General features: G+C 47.3%; 1 protein-coding gene across 3 annotated transcripts in view; it reads left to right on the forward strand.

The window, feature by feature from the left end:
* The window catches only part of St6galnac5 (ST6 N-acetylgalactosaminide alpha-2,6-sialyltransferase 5), a 170,113-nt gene that overhangs the window by 135,629 nt on the left and 13,771 nt on the right, over positions 1-20,713 (forward strand). For all 3 annotated transcript variants that reach the window (XM_004653631.2, XR_006634290.1, XR_006634291.1), the window contains exons 3-4: positions 7,335-7,744; positions 13,221-13,328. In XM_004653631.2, coding sequence (XP_004653688.1) covers positions 7,335-7,744; positions 13,221-13,328 — 518 coding nt within the window. The remainder of the gene's footprint in view (positions 1-7,334; positions 7,745-13,220; positions 13,329-20,713) is intronic.

Here is a 20,713-nt window from a genome sequence, read left to right on the forward strand (position 1 = left end):
TTTTCTTTAAAAAAAAAAGACACTAGGGCTGGAGAGATGGCTTAGCAGTTAAGGTGATTGCCTGAAAAGCCTAAGGACTCATGTTCAGTTCTGCAGGTCCCATGCAAGCCAGTCACACAGTGACGCAAGCATGCCAGGTCGCCCATGTGCACAAGGGGGTGCACGCATGTGCACAAGGGGTACATGCATGTGCACAGGGGTACACGCATGTGGAGTTTGATTGCAGTGGCTGGAGCTCCTAGCACATCAATTCTCTCTCTCTCTCTCTCTCCGTCTGTCTCATTTTTTAAAAAAGTCAGTGTATTGGGCTTGCCTCAAAGAAAAAAATGACACTAAGTTTTAATGTGTAGTTGAATAGAGATTGCACCATTCACTAAGATTACAAATGTCCGCTCTGAGGGTGGCTTTCCATATTCATGTTACAGATGAAAACTGAAACTCAGAACAGCCAAGAGCTTGTCCAATGTTCTCCTCCCAATGAGTGGAAGAAGCAGGTTCAAAGCCACTGATACCAAAGATCAGATTTTATTATTTTATTTTACATGCGTATGTATCTATGGGGTATGTGTGTGTCTATATGTGTGTGGGCACACGTGTATGGGGGCTCATACGTGTGTTTGTGTGTGTGCATGTACGTGCAGTGTGCACCGGGCATCTCCTTCAGTCACTCTCCATCTTATCTCAGCAAACCTGGAGCTCACCCGCTGAGCTAGTACTTCCAGCCAGCCAGCCCCAGGGAGCCCCCGTCCCTGTCTCCCCAGTGCTGGGGTTACGGGTGTGTGCCACCATGCCCAGCTTTTATGTGAGATTGGGGGAACCAAAGCCATGTCCTCTTGCTTATATGGAAGCACTTTACCCACTGGACCAACCCCCCAGGCCTCATTTGGGACACTGCTCAGTGCTGCTCCGCCCGCAGAGCTTGCCGTCCCAGCTAGGCAAGTCAAGGGGCGGGAAGCAGATAAGATGGTGAAGATAAGATGGTGAAGAGGAGGCCGCTGGGCGGGCCAGTCACTGAAAGCGGGAAAGAGAGCTTCTCGGGATGGTGACATTCTTCTAGCGAATCACATGAAATAATCAGCAGTGTGGACTGGGAGTGACAGCTATTAACGGCCTAGTAATCACAGGGAAACGTCTGACTTGACAGCAGAGATTCTCGAAACACCTGAAGCCTTTAAATATATCACATGTTTGCTCCGGACCAACAGGCAGCTCTCAGAGCAAGGCCAGTGTCATTACTGGAGTTAATGGGCATCGCACTCTGAGGCGCCCTCCCCCTACCAAGTAAATCAGAATTTTTAAAAGTAAAGCCACGGTGCTGCTGGCAGCTGCAAGTGTTTGCATAGAGCATCACCGGATGTTTTAGGTGTCAACTTTCATTTGACTTGGCCTGGTCTGTTCTCTTAAGAAAGGCTCCAGAGGCATCAGCTGGGACACAGAGAGGATTCTGTGTGCTCTGGCTCCTCAGGCTGTCACAGAAATCAGACCTTGATTTCCTTGAGTGAGCTTCCCCAAGCAGGAATTGCTCCTGTCACCACAGCACAGAGGGGCTTGTTGTGATGAAAGTGGTCATGCCTCTGTGTTCCCTGAGAAAGAGAGAGAGAGAGAGAGAGAGAGAGTGTGTGTGTGTGTGTGTGTGTACACGTGCACTCCTGCTTATTTGGTTTAGGGGACTTTTGTTATGAGAGGCATGACAATGGAGGCAGGGAATGGTGGTAGAATTAGTTCACATTCTAAAGTATTCTGGAATAGTCATAAGCCCCCACCCCGTAAGGTGCATGCACTTCTCAGTTCAGGGATGATGGAAATTGCTTACAAATTGCCAGCATGCGGAGGAGAGAGCAAGGCAAAGTGATGAGCTCCATGAGCGCACGCACCTCTCGCCATGCGCCCAGACCCCCTGCCCTGCAGGCCCACGGCCCGGCCGCCTCCGTGAGCTCCCAGACAGCCTGCTCGCTCACGCTCACGCGGGACAGGGCCAGAGCCGCAGCCCTAAGCCCTTCGTGGACGGGTGGTCTGGGAGCTCCTTCCAGACTGCGGATTTTCCTAGGCATTTTTCTCCTCCCAGCAGCTCTAATGACCTTGGCATCAAGCTCTTACTGGGGATTAATAACTGGCTGGGCTTAATGGCCCTTACTATGTCCTGGACCATTTTCCCAGCCAGTCATTAATTCCAGGCACTGCCCTGAGCTCTGGCCATTATGACTCCCAGCCGACAGGCTGCCCTAAGGCCAGTGGCCACAGCCTCCTCCTCTGCAGATGGAGGTTTTCATGACCCACTCCCCCTTCTATCATGACATCAGAATCAATACAACTGCAGAGAAGTTGCTTGTTAAGGCTCCTTTATACATACTGCTTATGGCTCAGGAGGAAGGTTTTCTCCAAGGACAGGGAAGGCAAGAGTGTATCCATCCCACTTGTCTATTTGATACTGATTAAATTTTTTTGCACAGGTCAGGATGGGAGAGAGATGAGTGACCTGATAACGGCACCCATGTTTCCTACCTAGGGATGCAGCTCACTTAGCACGTGAAGCTTGAATGTGAGTGTTCCAGAGAATCTCAGGGGCTGAGTGCTGTGAGGAGGAAGCCAGAGGAAAGGTCTGGCTACACTGAGGGCCCCTGGGACCCTCCCTTCTCTCCCTGCTCCGCAGCGCTTTGCCTCCCAGGCTGACGGGCCGAGCCCCAGCATCAGCCACCAGTCCAACCTGCACACCGACACTTCAGCGAGGGCCACGGAGATCTGGGTCGGGGCCAGCTCACCCGCTGTGCATGTTCCCTCCAGGTCATTAAGACACGGAGGGTTATAGAGATGCTGAGGGGTGGAGGAATGTGGCTCTCTCCTAGGACTGACTGCAATACATCCTCAAAACCAGGGTCACACTGTGTACATGCTTGCTGGTCATTCTACTCCCAAGACATCCCTAGTCTCCCTGGAGGCAGAAACCACACATCAGTTCCTCCTTTGGAAATGGTCCAAAGTGGTCTCCAGTTCATGCTCTCCTCAACTACTGGGACACAACTTTGGGTCGCTGCTCTTATTGGCACCCCTTCCCAAAAGGCACTTAAGGCAGAATCCAGACTTCGATCTCTCCTGCATTGGCTGGTGCATCAACAACTCAAAGAGTGGGCATTAGTGCCAGACGTGAATCAATAGGAGGGCAGGAAAGAGGAACAAGGGTTGTCTGGGATTGTGTCAGCCTCTGGAGGATCTGGTTGTGCCTCGTAATCGAAGAGGATCAGTATGGCTGGATCAGGATCCTCCCTTCCCTGAAAAGTTCTGCAGGGAAATGAGAGGAAAAGAGCAAGGTTCGTGGAATGTCCCTAAGGTCACAGGTGTTTCAACATCAGCCAACATCTGCCGAGAGAATTCCATCAGAGCAAGTACATCAGGGCATTAGATGCCACAGGACCCTTTACAGAATGTTTCCCCAGCGACAGTGAATACAGTTCTTCCATGATGTGAACTAAACTGGAAATTCAGTTTTTTAGGGTCGACTGGGATGAACTTGAGTAATCTTAAGAAGAAAATGTACTATTATACAAGAGCTCTTAGATGTTCATAAAAGCCTTGAATGAATGAATGAGTGTGTGTGTGTGTGTTTCAGTAAATCAGCATCATTGGGCTGTGTCTAGTTTATTCTGTTTTGTTTTGGTTTTTTTTATCTGTGTGTGAGCATGTTCATGTGTGTGGGTGTGTTCTGTGTGTGAGTACACATGCACTTGTGTGCACATGCATGTGGACGTGAAAAGACAATGTCGGGTGCTATTCTTTGGGCACCGTCACCTCTTCTGAGACAGGGTCTCACTATGACTCTGAACTCACTTAATTACGCTGGACTAGCTGGCCTGCAAGTCCCAGGCATCCGTCTGCCCCCTCCTCCACAGCACGGGCGGTTACCAGTCGCTATCAAGCTCCGCTTTGCTGTGGACTCTGGGACTCAAACCGGTCACCTTGTCTGCAAGGCAGACACCTTACTGGCCAAGCTACTTCCCCTAGCCCAGAATCTCCCATCTGTTGTAAACAGGTAAGAATGTTAGCCATCTCATCTGTGAAAGCATCAGCTACAGACTCTCCAGTCTCCCAACCCTACTCACGCTATGTGCAGAAGATCTTTTTCATCCTTGTAGGAAAAGTTAATCAGCTTATCCATGAGTGGCAATGATAAAACTAACATTCCTAGTTTTCCCAGGACTGAGGAATTTCCAAGATTGTAGGATTTTCAGACCCAAAACTCAAGATAACCCCTCACTCAGTTGAGTTAATCCCTTAGCTCTTCCACGCTCCACCATCAACCTTCTAGTAGCCTTTTGAAGTCAAGCTTCCTGGCCTTTGTTTCTCTTCACCTCTGATCAGCTGAGGCTGTCTTGGTCAGCATTAATCCCACCATGCCTGGTGACACCATCGGCCTACTTCTCCTTCAAACCATGTCCCGTGTTGGTTTACACTGCAGAATCCCTTCCTGGCTATTCTCTCACACTTCTGGCTTTTCTAGGTAGGCTCGAATCTTTGGTCCCATAACCCTTTGAGCCTGATTAGTTAGTGCTTCCTATGGTCCTGTAGTGGTCTGAGAGCATGCTCGCCTGATTGGTGAGCTCCTTGAGGCAAGGAGTCTTCACTGGTTCCTTCATCAACACCTCATAACAGAACCTCTCTGTTGCAGTCTGGGTCGCATTGCTGGTAGAAATCACCCAACCAAGAGCAGCTTCTGGGAAAAAGAGGTTTATTTGGCTTACAGGCTCGAGGGGAAGCTCCACGATGGCAGGGGGAAAACGATGGCATGAGCAGAGGGTGGACATCACCCCCTGGCAAACAGAAGATGGACCACAGCAACAGGAGGGTGTGCCAAACACTGGCATGGGGAAACTGGCTATAAAGCCCTTAAGCCCGCCCCCAACAATACACTCCCTCCAGGAGGCATTAATTCCCAAATCTCCATCAGCTGGGGAGCTAGCATTCAGAACACCTAAGTTTATGGGGGACACCTGAATCAAACCACCACACTCTCCGTGGTGGCTTGGAGATGAAATGGCCCCCATAGGTTCAGGTAATTGAACTTGGGCCCCACCTGGTGGCTGGGCTCGGGGAGATTGCTAATGTTCTACCAGAAGAAGTCTCCTGTGAATGATCCTCCAGAGACGGAGGTATTGACTCGAAAGCCTTGTCACGGTACTGCATCCTCCCGGCCCAGGGGCCTCAGATCTGTAACTCTGTTGATGACGAAATTGCATCTGTGGCCTTCTGAGACGGAGGAAAGAGGTAGCCAATACACTCAGCCATCATTGAATGACACTGATTACTCTACTGCACTGTGGAGTGTGGCGTCACAATGGTTCACCCCACAGGCTCTGAAACCATACTCATTGGGTTCAAATCTCAATTCTCCTTCTTCCTAACAATACGATACTGAGCAAACTTCTCCCCTTTTTCATCTTTGTTTTATTTGTAGAAATGGTGGTGATTTAAAAAGTCTACTTTATAGCATTATTTGGACGATTCATGTGACTTTAATAATAAGCTCAGAGCTGCATCTGGCATGTGGAGAGAATTCGGTAACATTAGCTACTTGACCACTCCTTCTTTGCACCCCTGGCTTTGCAGAGCCCTCAACAGCCCCCTCAGTGAGACTTTAGCAGAAGCCCCTCCTCGCACCCTGTCACACCTTAATGTGCTTTCTTCACGGATCCACTGTCCCTCACTAACATGCTGGCTTTGGAGGCTTCTGCTTTCCCACTTTTGTATCTGGAAGCCTAACCAGTGCATGTCAGCCAAGAGCAATTGGACATCCTATGAAAAGTGACAACTTGCGGTGGGAAATGTCCGTTTCACAAGCCCTCGGGTCAAGTATAAGCTTCAGTCCCGAGTTAGGGCATACTTATAATGTGTGCTGCCTTAAATGATAATCCTAAGGCCACCTGTCATTTATTGAGTGATTCTTGTGATGGGTCCTCTATGCTAAGGATCGGGTCCAATCATGCAATGGCTATTTTTTGCAGGTCACAAATTTCAATGATTTAATCAAGCACTATGTATCTCTTAGTTTTGCTCATCCTACCTAAGTAGCATGAGCTAGTTTCCTCAGTCAGAGTTGGATAAACCAAGGTTTGTGGAAGTTGGTGACTTCTCACATTTCCATAGATAACGGACACTGGATATAAGGGTGATGTGCAATGCCACGGGAGAAGTGACTGTCCTCCGGTGCTCCCCGGCAGGCTTTGAAGTGACAACCATGGTCCAGGAGACTGTCACCATCTAAGACTATTTGTGCAGTAAACTTCTTGAGGGCATGCAGGGTACCAGGTGTGTCCAATTCTCAGTTAACAGAAAAGGGACAAGGCTCAGAGTGTCTTGTCATTTTCTTTTGCACTGCTCAGCCTTGGCCTCAACCTCTATTTTCCTTATGTTCTAACAACTAAGAGATCATTTCTCACTACATGAGCAGGGCTGCTTAATTTGCTAGTACCTAAAAGGCAAGTCATGGGTTCAAAGTGCTCCACTGAGTGCTGCTATTGGAGTTGCCCCTGGTCAGCTGTGCATGGCCAGGGCTCCACCAGGGGTGTGGTTTTATTTTTCCCCTGAGGATGACAGAAGAATTCAAGCTCTGAAATTCCTGAATGAAGTCAATGGCTCTGTACTTGAAATTTTCTGTTCAATTATGAAAATAGGACATCACAATTTTTCTGTCTCTTTCTGCTCCCACATTAAAATGACAAAAAAAAATGCCCCTAATTGTCATTTCAAAAATTATGACATTGAAGCAGTTACAATCTGAATGCCATTCCTCATGTGATTCTAGATGGCATTTATTTAGGGGGTAAACATATTTGTAAAGCATCCAAGCATATTAATAAATGCTTAATGTTTCAATAAGATGAATAAGCCCATCAAAACCAGTCTCATAGCAATTTGTAGAATTGTCTTTGCTTTGACTTGGGGAAACTTCGGATTCAGAAAGACCTAGTTTTGAAAGTATGACGTGATCACTGCTCATCAAAGGGCAAATTTCCTTACATCTCAAAGACTGAGAATAGCTATAAAATGGCTATGGTGGCCACCATGCTGGGTTCATGTACCCACACTGCTGTCTAACACCAGCAAATCCCTTGCTAATGATGAAGGGATCAACACCAGCTCTGTTTCTCCCTTATCCACACATCCTGTCACCTGTTTTGAAGAAAATGTAAGAGCGCATGCAGTCAGAGTGGACGGGTATAATGAGACATGACGTGAAGAAGAGATAGGCAAGCTTTTCTCCAGACAGGGACGTAACCTGCTGGTGTCAAGGGAGGAAAGAACTTTGCACCTGACCTCTCTTTCCTCCTCCTCCTGCCTTTCAGCCTCTGAGAATGCACTGCCGGGACTGTGCCCTGGTGACCAGCTCAGGGCACCTGCTACACAGTCAGCAAGGGCCCCAGATCGACCAAACTGAATGTGTCATCCGCATGAACGATGCCCCCACTCGTGGCTACAGCGGTGACGTGGGCAATCGCACCAGCCTGAGAGTCATCGCACATTCCAGCATCCAGAGGATCCTTCGCAACCGCCACGACCTGCTCAACGTGAGCCAGGGCACGGTGTTCCTCTTCTGGGGCCCCAGCAGCTACATGCGGCGGGACGGCAAGGGCCAGGTGTTCAACAACCTGCAGCTTCTCAGCCAGGTGCTGCCCCGGCTGAAGGCCTTCATGATCACGCGCCACAAGATGCTGCACTTCGACGAGCTCTTCAAGCGCGAGACCGGCAAGGACAGGTACGGGCCCGGGCAGGGGCTGGGCGGGAACGCGTGCCCGAGGCACCGTTACACTGTGGGCACTGAAGGGCATCAAGAGGGCTCACCTGTTGGGTCCCCCGGGCAACTGGCTGTTCAAACTGAATAACTCAACTCAACGTGCTAAGAAACCCCAAAGCCTGAGTCAGAACTCAGGGCCAGATCCCTGTGTTGAGAAAATGGTTAAGTGGCTGGGGCCTACATTAGTAAAACAAAACAAAACAAAAAGTAGCTTTATAGTGGGCTGGAGAGATGGCTTAGCGGTTAAGCGCTAACCTGTGAAGCCTAAGGACCCCGGTTCGAGGCTTGGTTCCCCAGGTCCCACGTTAGCCAGATGCACAAGGGGGCGCACGCGTCTGGAGTTCGTTTGCAGAGGCTGGAAGCCCTGGCGCGCCCATTCTCTCTCTCTCCCTCTATCTGTCTTTCTCTCTGTGTCTGTCACTCTCAAATAAATAAATAAATAAATAAATAAATAAATAAATAAATAAATAAAAGTAGCTTTATTGTATTTAATTTTACTTACATGAACATCTCTCAAAAAGAAAAATGCAGGTTTAGTTTTCACTATCAGAGGGAAATATTTGTTCAGTCAACTGCTACTTACTGAGAACCTACTTTCTGCTCAGAAGTGTGTATCTGACTCTGGGAATAAAGTCCAAAGCAAGGCAGGCCCTCCAAAAATATAGTCCCAGCCTTCGCCAAGTGGTGAGGGGTTATCAGACTTCCATCTCAAAAACTATAGTCTTCACCAAGTGGTGAGGGGACACCTGGCCTCCCTCTACAAAAATATAGTCTGACCCTTAGCAAGTGGTGAGGGGATCTCAGGAGACAAGGAATGGTCTCTAGGGCATTGTTTCCCACTGCTTGTTAAGGCTCAGTCATAAGAAATGAAGTCAGTGTGGCCAGGTAGATTTTTCTACAGGAAAACAGAAGAGGGGAGGAGAACCAAATAGAGCAGACAGTACCAGCACCCGCCCCAAATAGTAAGCAAAGCTTTTCAGATTGCAGACATTGGTAGATAGATAACACATATATACATACAAACACACATATATACATACATACATACATGTGTGAGTGTGTAGCAGTTACCTCGTCATTTCTGAGACAAAATACAACCAGAAGCAGCTTATGGAAGGAAAGAATTATTGCAGAGTATAGTTTCGATGGTAGATAAGGTATGTCAGAGCAGACAGCCAACTCACATCTTCACATATCAGTAGCAAGAGTGGGCTTGCCAGTACCGGCAAAGGGAGGCTGGATCATAAAACCCCAAGGCCCGCCCCCCGTGATACACCTCCTCCCACCAGGCTCCACCTCCCAAAGGCTTACCAGGTGGAGATCAAGTATGAGGCTTCATCACAAACCAGTGAGGCTGAGTGGGATGCTCCACATTCAAAGTACCACATAGATAGTTCTTAGTAGGGAAATGTTCTAAAACAGTGGTGATGGTTGTACCTGTGAATATACTAAAAACCAGTGAATTACAGAATAAAACTTAAAATAAAATGATGGGCTGGAGAGATGGCTTAGTGGTTAAGCACTTGCCTGTGAAGCCTAAGGACCCAGGATCAAGGCTCTATTCCCCAGGACCCACGTTAGCCAGATGCACAAGGGGGCACATGCATGTGGAGTTTATTTGCAGTGGCTGGAGGCCCTGCACGCCCATTCTCTCTCTCTTCGCCTCTTTCTCTGTCTGTCACTCTCAAATAAATAAATAAATAAAAATAAACAAAAAAATTAAAAATAAATAATAAAATAAAATGAAAACCACATTATATGTGTGTGTGTGTGTGTGTGTGTGTGTGTGTGTATAGTTATATATATGTGTATATGCATACATACCTGTAGTCTCGGTCTTAGTGTAAAAAACATGCTTAATGATTATTTTATAAGTGTAAGTGTTCCTGACACTCTGCTGCAGGCTAGCAATTTAGATAATTGCACATTGCTTTCCATCCCCTGAAGGGATCATGTGAAGTGATAACCTGAAGGCCAGATAATCCTGCCCTTGGCTACATAAGATCCTTAGGAAACAATATCACATTAAGATATTAATGTGGGACTGGAGAGATGGCTTAGCAGCTGGGCAGATGCCTACAAGACCTCACAATCTGGGTTCAATTCCCCAGTACCCTCATGAAGCCAGATGCACAAAGTGGCACATGCATTTGGAGTTTGGTAGCAGTGATTAGAGGCCCTGGAATGCCCATACAATTCTCTCTGCCTGTCTCTCTGCTCACAAATAAATAAATAAAAATATGTATTAAAAAAGATATTTATGCCGGGCATGGTGGCACACACCTTTAATCCAGCACTCGGGAGGCAGAGGTAGGAGGATCACCATGATTTCGAGGCCTTCCTGAGACTGCATAGTGAATTCTAGGTCAGCCTGAGCTAGAGTGAGACCCTACCTCAAAAAAACAAAAGAAGAAGAAGGAGGAGGAGGAGAAAGAAACAGAACTTCAGAACAAATTCTTTGCTTGAAACCCAAAGTGTTTAGGTTTCAACTATTTCCTGCATATACAAATATCTTGGAGTTTGAACTCGAGATAAGAAAGGGTGGGATATCTAATTCACAGATCTCATGATCAGGACAATCATCACAGGCGAAGATTTTAACGAAAAAGAAAAATTCAATAGATTTTGATTTATAGAAGTTCCACTTTAAAGTAGAGGGGAAAATGACTCAGGAACAATCAGCAATTAAGAAGTATGACAAATGACATGGATGGCCAAATGGTATTCTTTGATATTAGAAAGTAACTGTACTTGAAAATAACTTTATAATTGAATAAGGGTACATTAGGAAAATGTGGTTCAGAACCAATATTATAGTAATTAGATGAAGGAAGCGTAAATGAAGTAACTGCAGGAAGAATATTTCCATCGAGATTATAAACGAGATTCCGGAGGAGCAGAAAGGCCTTTAATTGTAATTTAGTGTGCACTATGGAATTATCGGCTCAGTGTGTGCCTTCATCACATAAAAGAATATCTGATAATTTTCTCTAATAAGCACATGACAGCTCCTCATATTCTTTCATTACAGCTGATTAAGTATAAAAACAGCAGATATCCCTTTGTTGGAGAAAGAGTTCAAATCTTGGCAGGAAGACAGTACAAAGCAGTTGCATTTCCATAGCATGTGACCCCAAAAGGCTATTATTTAGGAAGTCTTGGGGAATTTTAAGTGGCACTTAAAAGAACTTTTCACTTCAGTTCCTTCAGTCATCTACTTTGTATTCTCCCCATTTTTACCCACAGAGCCTTTCTCTGTAGCACCGCATCCCCCTGTGTCTCAGGCTGTGGCTTGTGATCTGTTCTACATCACACAATTGGGAGGAGACGTCCCTGCACCCCTAGGAAAAGCCCCTGCTGGTATGTCCAGTGGGTGTAAAGAACACTGGAGACTTAGGAGTGATGCCCAGATCAGGACGCTAGCATGGTCCTGGGCTCTCCCTTCTCCTGGTTGTTACCCCTCAAGACTGGGTCAGGAAAAACTGGCCACAAAAGAGAAGTAAAGACATGCTTCACCTAAAGTTTGGCGTGACCTCCCCTTTCCCCTGTCCCCAGGACACTGTGCCATCCTGGCTCACCCAGACCCTGCCCCTCATCATCACAAATACACGCCCTGGTGAGCAGGAAGGGAGATGTTAGTGCCTATGAATGCTGGAAGCTTCTGCACCTAATAAGTGCTGCCCTGGCCACTGCTTTGTCTCCCACTTCAGACCTATGGAACTGTATGGTGTGTACTAAAAAGTAAAAAAAAAAAAAAAAAAAAGAGGAAGGCTTCTCCGTGAGCCTGCACACCTCACTGGGAGTCGTTCCTGGGTGTTCTTAGTTCTCAAATAGCCAAGTAAGTCCAGGGGCAAGGCACAGCAGTAGTCTGCCTCCAGTCACCCCGCCACTTAGGACAGAAACAGGGGAGACTCAAGCCCACATTGTTCTCATCCTTAGGAGCTTTGAAAGTCTTGGGTCAGGTGCAGTGGAGTGAATTCAAAAGTTAAAACTATGGCTCAGGAAAGGCTAAACCACCCATGCCCATCAGGTATTCACAAAGCAAAGGGACTCCTTAGAACTATTCTTTTATTTTTCTTTCATTCCTATATGGAATGGAAATAAATCTCACTGTTGAGCACGGAGCCCTCCTGCCCCTCAAGGCGCGTGTAAAGAGCCCTTTGTGCAGCTCCGCTATTTGGCTCACATGTGTGCTGTAGCTGGGCAAGGTCAGACAGTCTGACCTTGGGGATACGGTGTATGGAGCTGCCTAATGAGGCATGCTGTGGCACTGAGCAAAGGCAGTGCAGTGGTCCCTGAAGAGCAGGAATGAGCACCCACGGCAGCATAGCATGATGACCTGAGTCCTTCTCACAAGCCCAAAGCACACCTGGGCACAATGCTGCCACAGGTCTGAGACTGCACATTGCTGAGGTTCTGTGCATGCAGCTGGATGGAGAATTAGTGCACAGTGCAATGAACATGTTTACTTCCTCAGTTTGTCCATTTCTGGCTCCTAATAAAAATTTTCAGAGAGCTCTGAATATTTATTTATTGTGGGCATACTTAGTATGGAAACATCATGTGTTGGTACCATCCTTTCCCTCGTCCCTGCCCCCATTCCACTGGGGTCCCTCCTCAGAGGGGTTTCAGGTATTCCCCATGGTGTTGTAAAATAAAAACAAAGTTGTAGCTGGGTATGGTGGCACATGTCTTTAATCCCCACACTTGGGGAAGCAGAGGTAGGAGGGTAGCTGTGAGTTCGAGGCCAGCCTGAGACTACAGAGAGAGTTCCAGGTCAGCTGAGACCCTACCTCAAAATAAACAAATAACAAGGCTTGATTGAACATGTGCTTTTTTTCTGGCCCTCTTCCTCAGTCACGGGCCCCTTCCAAATGTACAGACTTCCTGAGGAAAGATGCTCAGTCACCATGCTGGGCCTGCTTTGATCTCAACATAGATGGCTAGATAGACAGATGAGAGTCAGTAGGCAGGTAGAAAGATGATAGATATAGACAGATAATAAATCTATATGAATAAATGATAGATGATATATAGATAAATGATGGATGGATAGGTGATTGATCAGTATGTTTATTCATATATCTAGCTTGCTTGGGATAAAAGGAGATTTTCTAATCAAGTATCCTAATTAATAAAAAATTTTTCCATGGATACTGTCATCTTACAGTCAAGTTGTGCTTACACACTTCTAAGCATCCAAACATTGATCAGCATCTTCAGTTGATGTTGTATCAATATCAGAAGGTTCTCAATTTGTCAAATCGTGCTGATGTTCAACAGATGAGCTAAGAGAAAGAAAGAATGAGAGAGCCTGTGTATGTATGTCTGGGTCTGGGTCTTTTTATGGTCAGCCTTACTCCAGAAAAGATCCAAGATGGTAATGTACGTGAAGATTGTCTTACCAGCTTGCAGACTTCGCCATTGTTCCTTCCAGGAAGATCTCTAACACTTGGCTGAGCACCGGCTGGTTCACCATGACGATCGCGCTGGAGCTCTGTGACAGGATCGATGTGTATGGCATGGTGCCCCCAGACTTCTGCAGGTAGGATTGTATCTGCATGCCTAATTTACTAGCGGTGCTGCACAGGGTTTATAAATAATTTCATTCGGAATATGACATGCCTAACCATCTTCTTGAAGCAATTAATGAGCGTGTCCCAAGTTCTAGTTCCAGAAACAGCAAACAACACTTAATTATATGACATAAAATATTGAAAGTTTTTGTTTGTACTCCTGGAGAATTAATCCATCTTACAGGCTTCATTTAGCCTCTGAATATTTATCAGCCAACAGTAATGCAATAATTGGCATAATATTAATGATGAATGAGCATTAAGAAATATTATTTTGCTTCTCATTTGCAAAGAATGCAGTCATTTCTTTAATGGATTTGGGAGGACAGTTCCTTAGATAGGGACACTTACTTTCTAAGGTCATAATTCCTCCATGCTGCTCTCCCCGCCACGTCAGTAGCCTCAGAGTGCACTCCTACAGCACAAAGCACAAACTTTATTATTTTTTGTTTATTTTTATTTATTTAAGAGTGACAGACAGAGAGAGAGAAAGAGGTACAGAGAGAGAGGGGGAGAATGGGCGTGCCAGGGCCTCCAGCCACTGCAAACAAACTCCAGACACATGCGCCCCCTTGTGCATCTGGCTAACGTGGATCCTGGGGAATTGAACCTTGAACTGGGGTCCTTAGGCTTCACGGGCAAGCACTTAACTGCTAAGATATCCCCAGCCCCAAACTTTATTACTCTGATGGATTCCCTCAGATGCAGTATGAATACATCTCTGCTGCCGTTAAGTCCCCTCCTAGCCTGTGTCCAGCCGGGGTGTGCCAACAGAATCACCGAGCACTCTTTGGGGCCTGGGGTTGTGAAAGGAAAGCCATTGAAAACACATGCAATTTAAGTCTGGAGGTCATTCAGTTGTGAAATAACCCATGGCCTGCTTGTGACCTCACCCCCAATTTTATAATGGGCAATCCCAAGGCATCTTAAACTTGCTGGTTGAACTGCATGCTCACCTAAATGTTCATGGGACTATTTTTATTTTATTTATCCAGTATGTGTGCTCATGTTCGTGTGTGTGAGTGTGGGCATGCGTGTGCCACTGTTCACACGTGGAGATCAGAGGACAAGTTTTGGGCCAGTTCTTGCCGTCCACCTCACTTTGAGGCAGGCCTCTCGTCGCTGCTTACTACTTCTTTTGTAAACTTTTGGGAAAGTCTCTTGTCTGCCTTTCTCCTCACCACAGGCACACTGGGACTACAGAAGCTCGCCATGGCCTCTAGCTTTTATGTGAGGTCTGGGGATCTAACTCAGAGTTGTATGGCAAGCAGGCTGTCTACTGGGCAATTCCCCATCTCCCTGGTCTACTACCTCCATGCATTGTAAACCTAAAGATACCTCAAAGGCCATGGGTCTTCAGGCAATAGCTACCATTTTAAGGAAGAAAGGATGAGAAAAAGTGATTATGTCTGTCTTGATCTGCTTTCTGTTGCTAGAAGTGAGTACCACTGACTAATCAATTAATTTTTTGTTTTTTTGGTTCTTCAAGGTAGGGTTTCTCTGTAGCCCAGTATATCCTGGAATTCACTATGTAGTCTCAGGGTGACCTCGAATTCACAGTGATCCTCCTACCTCTGCATCCAGAGTGCTGGGATTAAAGGTATGTGCCACCACACATGGCTCCTGACTAATAGATTAAGAATAAAGGTTTAGGGGCCAGGCATGGTGGTATACACCTTTAATCCCAGCACTCAGGAGGAGAGGTAGGAGAATCACCATGAGCTCGAGGATAGCCTGAGACTACATAGTGAATATCAGGTTAGCCTGGGCTAGAGTGAAACCCTACCTCCAAAAAGCAAAATAAATAAATGTTTAGGCTGGGGAGATGGCTCAGTCGTTAAAGGCGCTTTCTTGCAAAGCCTGCCAGCCCCAGTTCTATTCCACAGTGCCCACAAAAAGCCACATGCACAAAGTGGTAAACGCATCTGGAGTTCATGTACAGCAGCAAGAAGCAATGGTGCACCCATTCTCTGTCTGCCTCCCTCATTCCCTGCTTTCAGGTCAATCAATAAAATATATTTTAAAAAGAATAAAGGTTTTCTCAGCTCAGAGTTCTGGAGGCTGGCTGGTCCAAGGTACAACCAGTGAGGGTCTTCTTGCTGGTAGGAATTCTGTAGCATGCTGGATGGTGTAGGGCATCACGTGAACTGAGTTAATCTTCACTGTCAACTTGACCTAGGAGGGTGACATACACCTCTGGGTATTTCCTGAAGAGGATTAACAGAAATTGGGGGAGACCTGCCCTGAAGGTGGGTATCACCATTTCATGGGTTGAGGTCCAGATAGAATAAAAGGGGCAAATGGAGAAAACCAACTGAGTGCTATGGGTACCCCCTTGTCTGCCTCCTGGCCCCCATGACATGAGCCACACACTCCACCACACCCTCCCCGCCATGATGATGGAACCCTCTGCAACCAGAAGCCAAAGTAGATCTTTCCTCCTTTTAACTTGTTGCTGCCAGGTATGGTGATCACGGTGATCCACAGTGGCTAGCATCCATTGCAAGAGGGAGAGACACAAGAGACAGTTTCACTGGCTCTTGCAACAGACCCACCCTTGAGGTGACCCTTACATCAATCATAGACCCAATCCCTTACCTTAAAGGTCCCTCTGTTTTGAAGGGGAGGGAGAGCACAGGGTCTCCCTATGTCGCTCAGGCTGGCCTCAAACTCGTAATCCTTCTGAGTCACCCTCTGGGATGCTAGGATTACAGTCATGCAACACCACGCCTGGCCAGTCCTCTCTCTAGTCCCTCACAATGAGGTCTAAATATCACCTTGACTTTGAGCAGGTGCATTGGAGCCATTGCCGTGTGATTACCTTTCTGCCACACCCTTCTTTTTAACACAAAGATCCAGCACAGCGGAATCACTGGTCGGGCTATAAGAATCCATCACAAAGGAGAAGGGAATATATGGAAAGAGAGGTCTTGGACGTAAAAGTGTCTGTGCTAGGGCCAGACTGCAAAGTTAAAGCCCAGCACGGTACTTGCCAACCCAGATGACCTTGAACAAGCCACTGCATCTCTCTGTCTGAGCATCTTCAGCCCCAGAAGTGGATGTGATGGTCATATCTCTCTGTCTGAGCATCTTTAGCCCCAGAAGTGGATGTGATGGTGATAATGGACTCAGCTCAGAGAGCTGTGGGAGGGTTAAATAAGTTGATACGTGGGAAGATTTGGAACAGTGCCTGGTTTGTGGTAAGCATGAAGCAAGTTACTTTGGATCCTCACTCGGTTCCCAAACACTTACGTCACCAGCATTGTTTCCCTGTTTAGCAGCTGAAGTACAAAAGGTAGGTAGGATGGCAGGGCAAAAGCAAGCTGCCTCCTCCAATCAACAAGTGTAACAAAAGACAGCAAGGTGCTGTCAAAGTTGAAGCCTACACAGCAGATATAATTATGTAGTGTTGCCATTAGGCAGCCAGGAAGAAAAAGCATGAATAAATTGAAATGTTAATGACTCCAAGTGTTCAACGAAATATTCCATTTATTATGGAAAACAAATGAAAGGCGAGTTAACCTGTCATTTCTCTTATTCAGAGTTAGTTCATCATGACTTCATGTAGAGTCGGAGGGAGACAATTTATGCAATGATACTAACAAGGAAATTAAGATAATGTCAATGTACCATATGTTGCCTCGGGCTCGGGGCCTCTGGATCTGAGTTTCCTTTGCAAAGGTTCAGCAGTTGTCTGCAGGAGTGCTTCCAGGAAGGGCTCTCCAAGAGTGCCTGCCACAGACAGCACAGTGCTGGGTGCCTCTGGAGGGTGGCTTGGGGTCCCTCTGGAGCATCTGCTCTCAGTGACCGTGGCTGTTCTGGGAATGGGGAGGTGGGGAGAGGAGGAGGGGTACAGACCGAGACTGATGCTGCGGCCCTGCCTTCGTTTCCAGGACCTGTCGGCTGCACTCCCAGGTGCCAGTTCCTAACTGTGTGGCCCTGAGCCTTTTCCTACCTGTAATGCGGGGATAAGAACAGCTTATGTCACAGATAAAGGGCTGCTAAGACAGTTCACTCCTCACAGCACTTGGTCCTTCAAGAATGAGGATCTGAGTTCAATCCCCAGTATCCATGTTAGGAAATTTCAAAAAGCTGGGCATAGTGGAGCATACTTGTAATCCCAGTGCTGAGGACCAAAGACTGGTGAATCCCCGGGACTTGCTAGCCAGCCAGTATAGACTAGACTGGCCACTCTAGTTCCAGGCCAGTGAGAGAACCTGTCCCAAAAAGTGAGGTTCTTGCCAGGTGTGGTGGCGCACAACTTTAATCCCAGTACTCAGGAGGCAGAGGTGGGAGGATTGCTGTGAGTTCGAGGCCACCCTGAGACTCCATAGTGAACTCCAGGTCAGCCTGGTATAGAGTGATAGAGTGAGACCCTACCTCAAAACACCAAAAAAAAACAAAAAAAAAAAATGATGTTCTTGAGGAGTAACACCTGAAGTTGTTCTCTGGTCTCCACATGCGACACATGTGTGTGTCCTCAAGCACATGTACACACACACACACACACACACACACACACACACACACACAGAATAAGCATCTCATGTAAGAAATGACATACGACAATGAGTGCAATGTTCTGCACATAGTCCTGAGACGTTTCTTATGTCATTCGTAGTGCAAATGCTATTATTGGCTATACTAAAATCTAATTTCATCCCAAGCACAGATTTTCTCTGAAAAGTACTGAGAATTATGGGGGATGGAGTAAAAGAAATAAAACATGGAGACTCCTGACAAGCCCACAGCAACAATGTGTCTTTCCCGTCATTTTGAAAGTAGTAGAGAATTACTGGGGTACTATACACATGTCATGAGCTCCAGGACCTAAAGAAAATAGCACAGGGCCAGAAATGGTTAGTCACAGTTTTTTGTGATGGCAGAACTCAAAGCAGTTGAGAGCCCCAGGAGCTAAGCTCCCTGCGGGCAGTTGAGTGTGCTGGCTCGGTGTCTGGAGTCCAGGAGCACTGATGTAGTGCTCCCTCTCTTGCGTACAGAGGATGCTTGATAAACCGCAAGGGGATGTCTCTACCCCTGTTCTCTTTTTAGTGCTCTAGACAGATAGCTGTCTGTGGGTAAAAATACCCATCTCTGCCTCTAAGAACGTCTTTAACCTTGAGAAAATTATTTGATCCTCACTGAGCCTTGGTCAAGGTCCTGTGCTACAGAAGTCCCAACTTTCTCATTTTGTGAACTTGTCAGCCTTGAGAGTTTATGATGGTCCCACTAGGTGAGGGATGTCAGTGCCATGAAAGGGTCTGTTCAGCGCTGAAGACAGGCTCCCTGGTCTGCCGGGGGACACGGTGTATCTGTGAAGATGCCGTGAGGATGCAGACAGCGGTGCTTAGGAGAGGAGGCAAGCCTGGACTGCGGCAGTTCCCTTCCCCGTCGCGGGCACAAGGCGCCTGACCGAAGGCTAGTGGGAGGAAAGGGTTTACTTTGGCTTCCAGTCTCCAGGGAAAGTGTGGCACGAGCAGGGATTGGGCATCGCCACTGCCACAGCAGGTGAAAAGCAGCAGTAGGAGAATGTTCCCACGCCGGCCGGGGAAGCGGCTGTCACACTCTGAGCTGCCTCTGGCAACAGCTCCTGCAGCGAGGCTGCACTCGATTGGGATCAAACTTTCAAACACCGGAGTTTACGGGAGACCCGGGATTCACGCCACCTCGCGGGTGATGGTGTGCACTGATTGTCCATTTAACAGGACCTAGAATCACGTGTGAGCAATTGCCTCGGTTAGGCGAGCCTGTGAGCCTGCCTGTGAGGATTACCTTGATGGGGTGAACGGAGGAGGGAAGACCCACCTTCACTGTGGCCGACCCATGCCAGGGCCAAGGTCCCCGACTGAGCACTGAGAGAGGGCCGGCCCTGGCCCGCTATCCTTCCCCACCGTGACAGACTCTCCCTTGAAGCTGTAAGCGAAACTAAAACCTTTTCCTTAAGGCATTTTGTCCCAGTAATGAGAAAGTAAGTGACACAATGCTCTTCAATGTAAACTGGATTCCTGTGTTCTGCACCAGGCAGAACTGGATTTGCACGGCCCCTGCTCCTTGTGAACCACCACACAGGCTTGTACAGTCAGCAGTCAATCCTTAGCTTCCCCAGGTCGGCCACATGGTATCAGAGTCCAGCTGTTTATTTTGACACCTTAACTGTTGTTTGTTTGTTTGTTTGTTTGTTTTGGTTTTGCAAGGTAGGGTCTCACTATAGTCCAGGCTGACCTGGAACTCACTATGTAGTCTCAGGGTGGCCTTGAACTCACAGTGATCCACCTGCCTCTGCCTCCCAAGTGCTGGGATTAAAGGAGGGCGCCACCATGGCCGGCTACACCTTAACTGTTTTAAACTTAGACCCAGTTAATACCTTGAAGAAGTCTTAATTGCAAAGGCTTACGCTCATTTGACACACTCCAGGGGGTCCGGGGGGGGGACAGGATGTGGCCACAGAACCTGCCCTCGGTGTCAGAGCCCCACTTTGTTGCAGCCAGCCTCACCTCGTTGGGTGAAGCTTGCTTCCAAACCAGACACCGTTTATGGGAGGAAGGGATTTACTTGAAGCTGACACATCCAGGGGAAGTTCCATAATGGTGGAAGAGGCTGGCGCCCTTTCACAGGTCCAAGCAGAGAGAGAAAACCCAGCAGCAGCACCACAGGCGGGCACAGCCAGCGACGCCGCAGGGAGGACGGCAGAGCTGGATCAAGGACAAACCCATTTAGTTCTGTGGTACATGTGGGCTCTTGCAGAATATTTCTCTGCAATAAAAAAATCGCCTAGCAAATAAGCAGTTAGAACAGTCTCTGGTCTAAGACAAAATCATTCTGCTTATTGATCTAAATTCAATGCTCACAAGCTTTTCTGGAAGGTTCCATCATCAACCCCTTACTTCCAGGAAAACCAAGGCATTGAGCAACTAATGACCTAGGCAACTCCCACAGCTACACTCCAGGCACAGAATGCCTGATGGAACAGGTGGGCAGCTAAATTCTTCAAAAGCAGACCATGAATGGCTGAGCCGCTCATTTAGCCTGGTAGGGTATTCACCCTTCCAAATCTAACACTATTCTTTTTCCATTCAGCTCTCCTGGGGTCCAATCTTCTTTCTCATCATGCACCATGGGCTTCAGTCACTTTGAGGAGTCATCCACTAGCAAGAAAATTTCTAGTGGCCCCTAAAAGTGTAGAGCACCTAGACTCATTGGGAAGAATGACAGCCTCTTATTTGAAAGCACCAAGGGAAGTGGTAGCTCTATGAATGGCCATGATGACAGTCGAGGGACCTATGCAGAATCGACCCCAGGCCAAAAGCCATCTGAGCAGCAAGCAGAGCAGCCTTCCCTCCTTGAACTTGCTGCT

This window comes from Jaculus jaculus, chromosome 19, assembly GCF_020740685.1.
Source record: "Jaculus jaculus isolate mJacJac1 chromosome 19, mJacJac1.mat.Y.cur, whole genome shotgun sequence".
Taxonomy (NCBI): Eukaryota; Metazoa; Chordata; class Mammalia; order Rodentia; family Dipodidae; genus Jaculus; species Jaculus jaculus.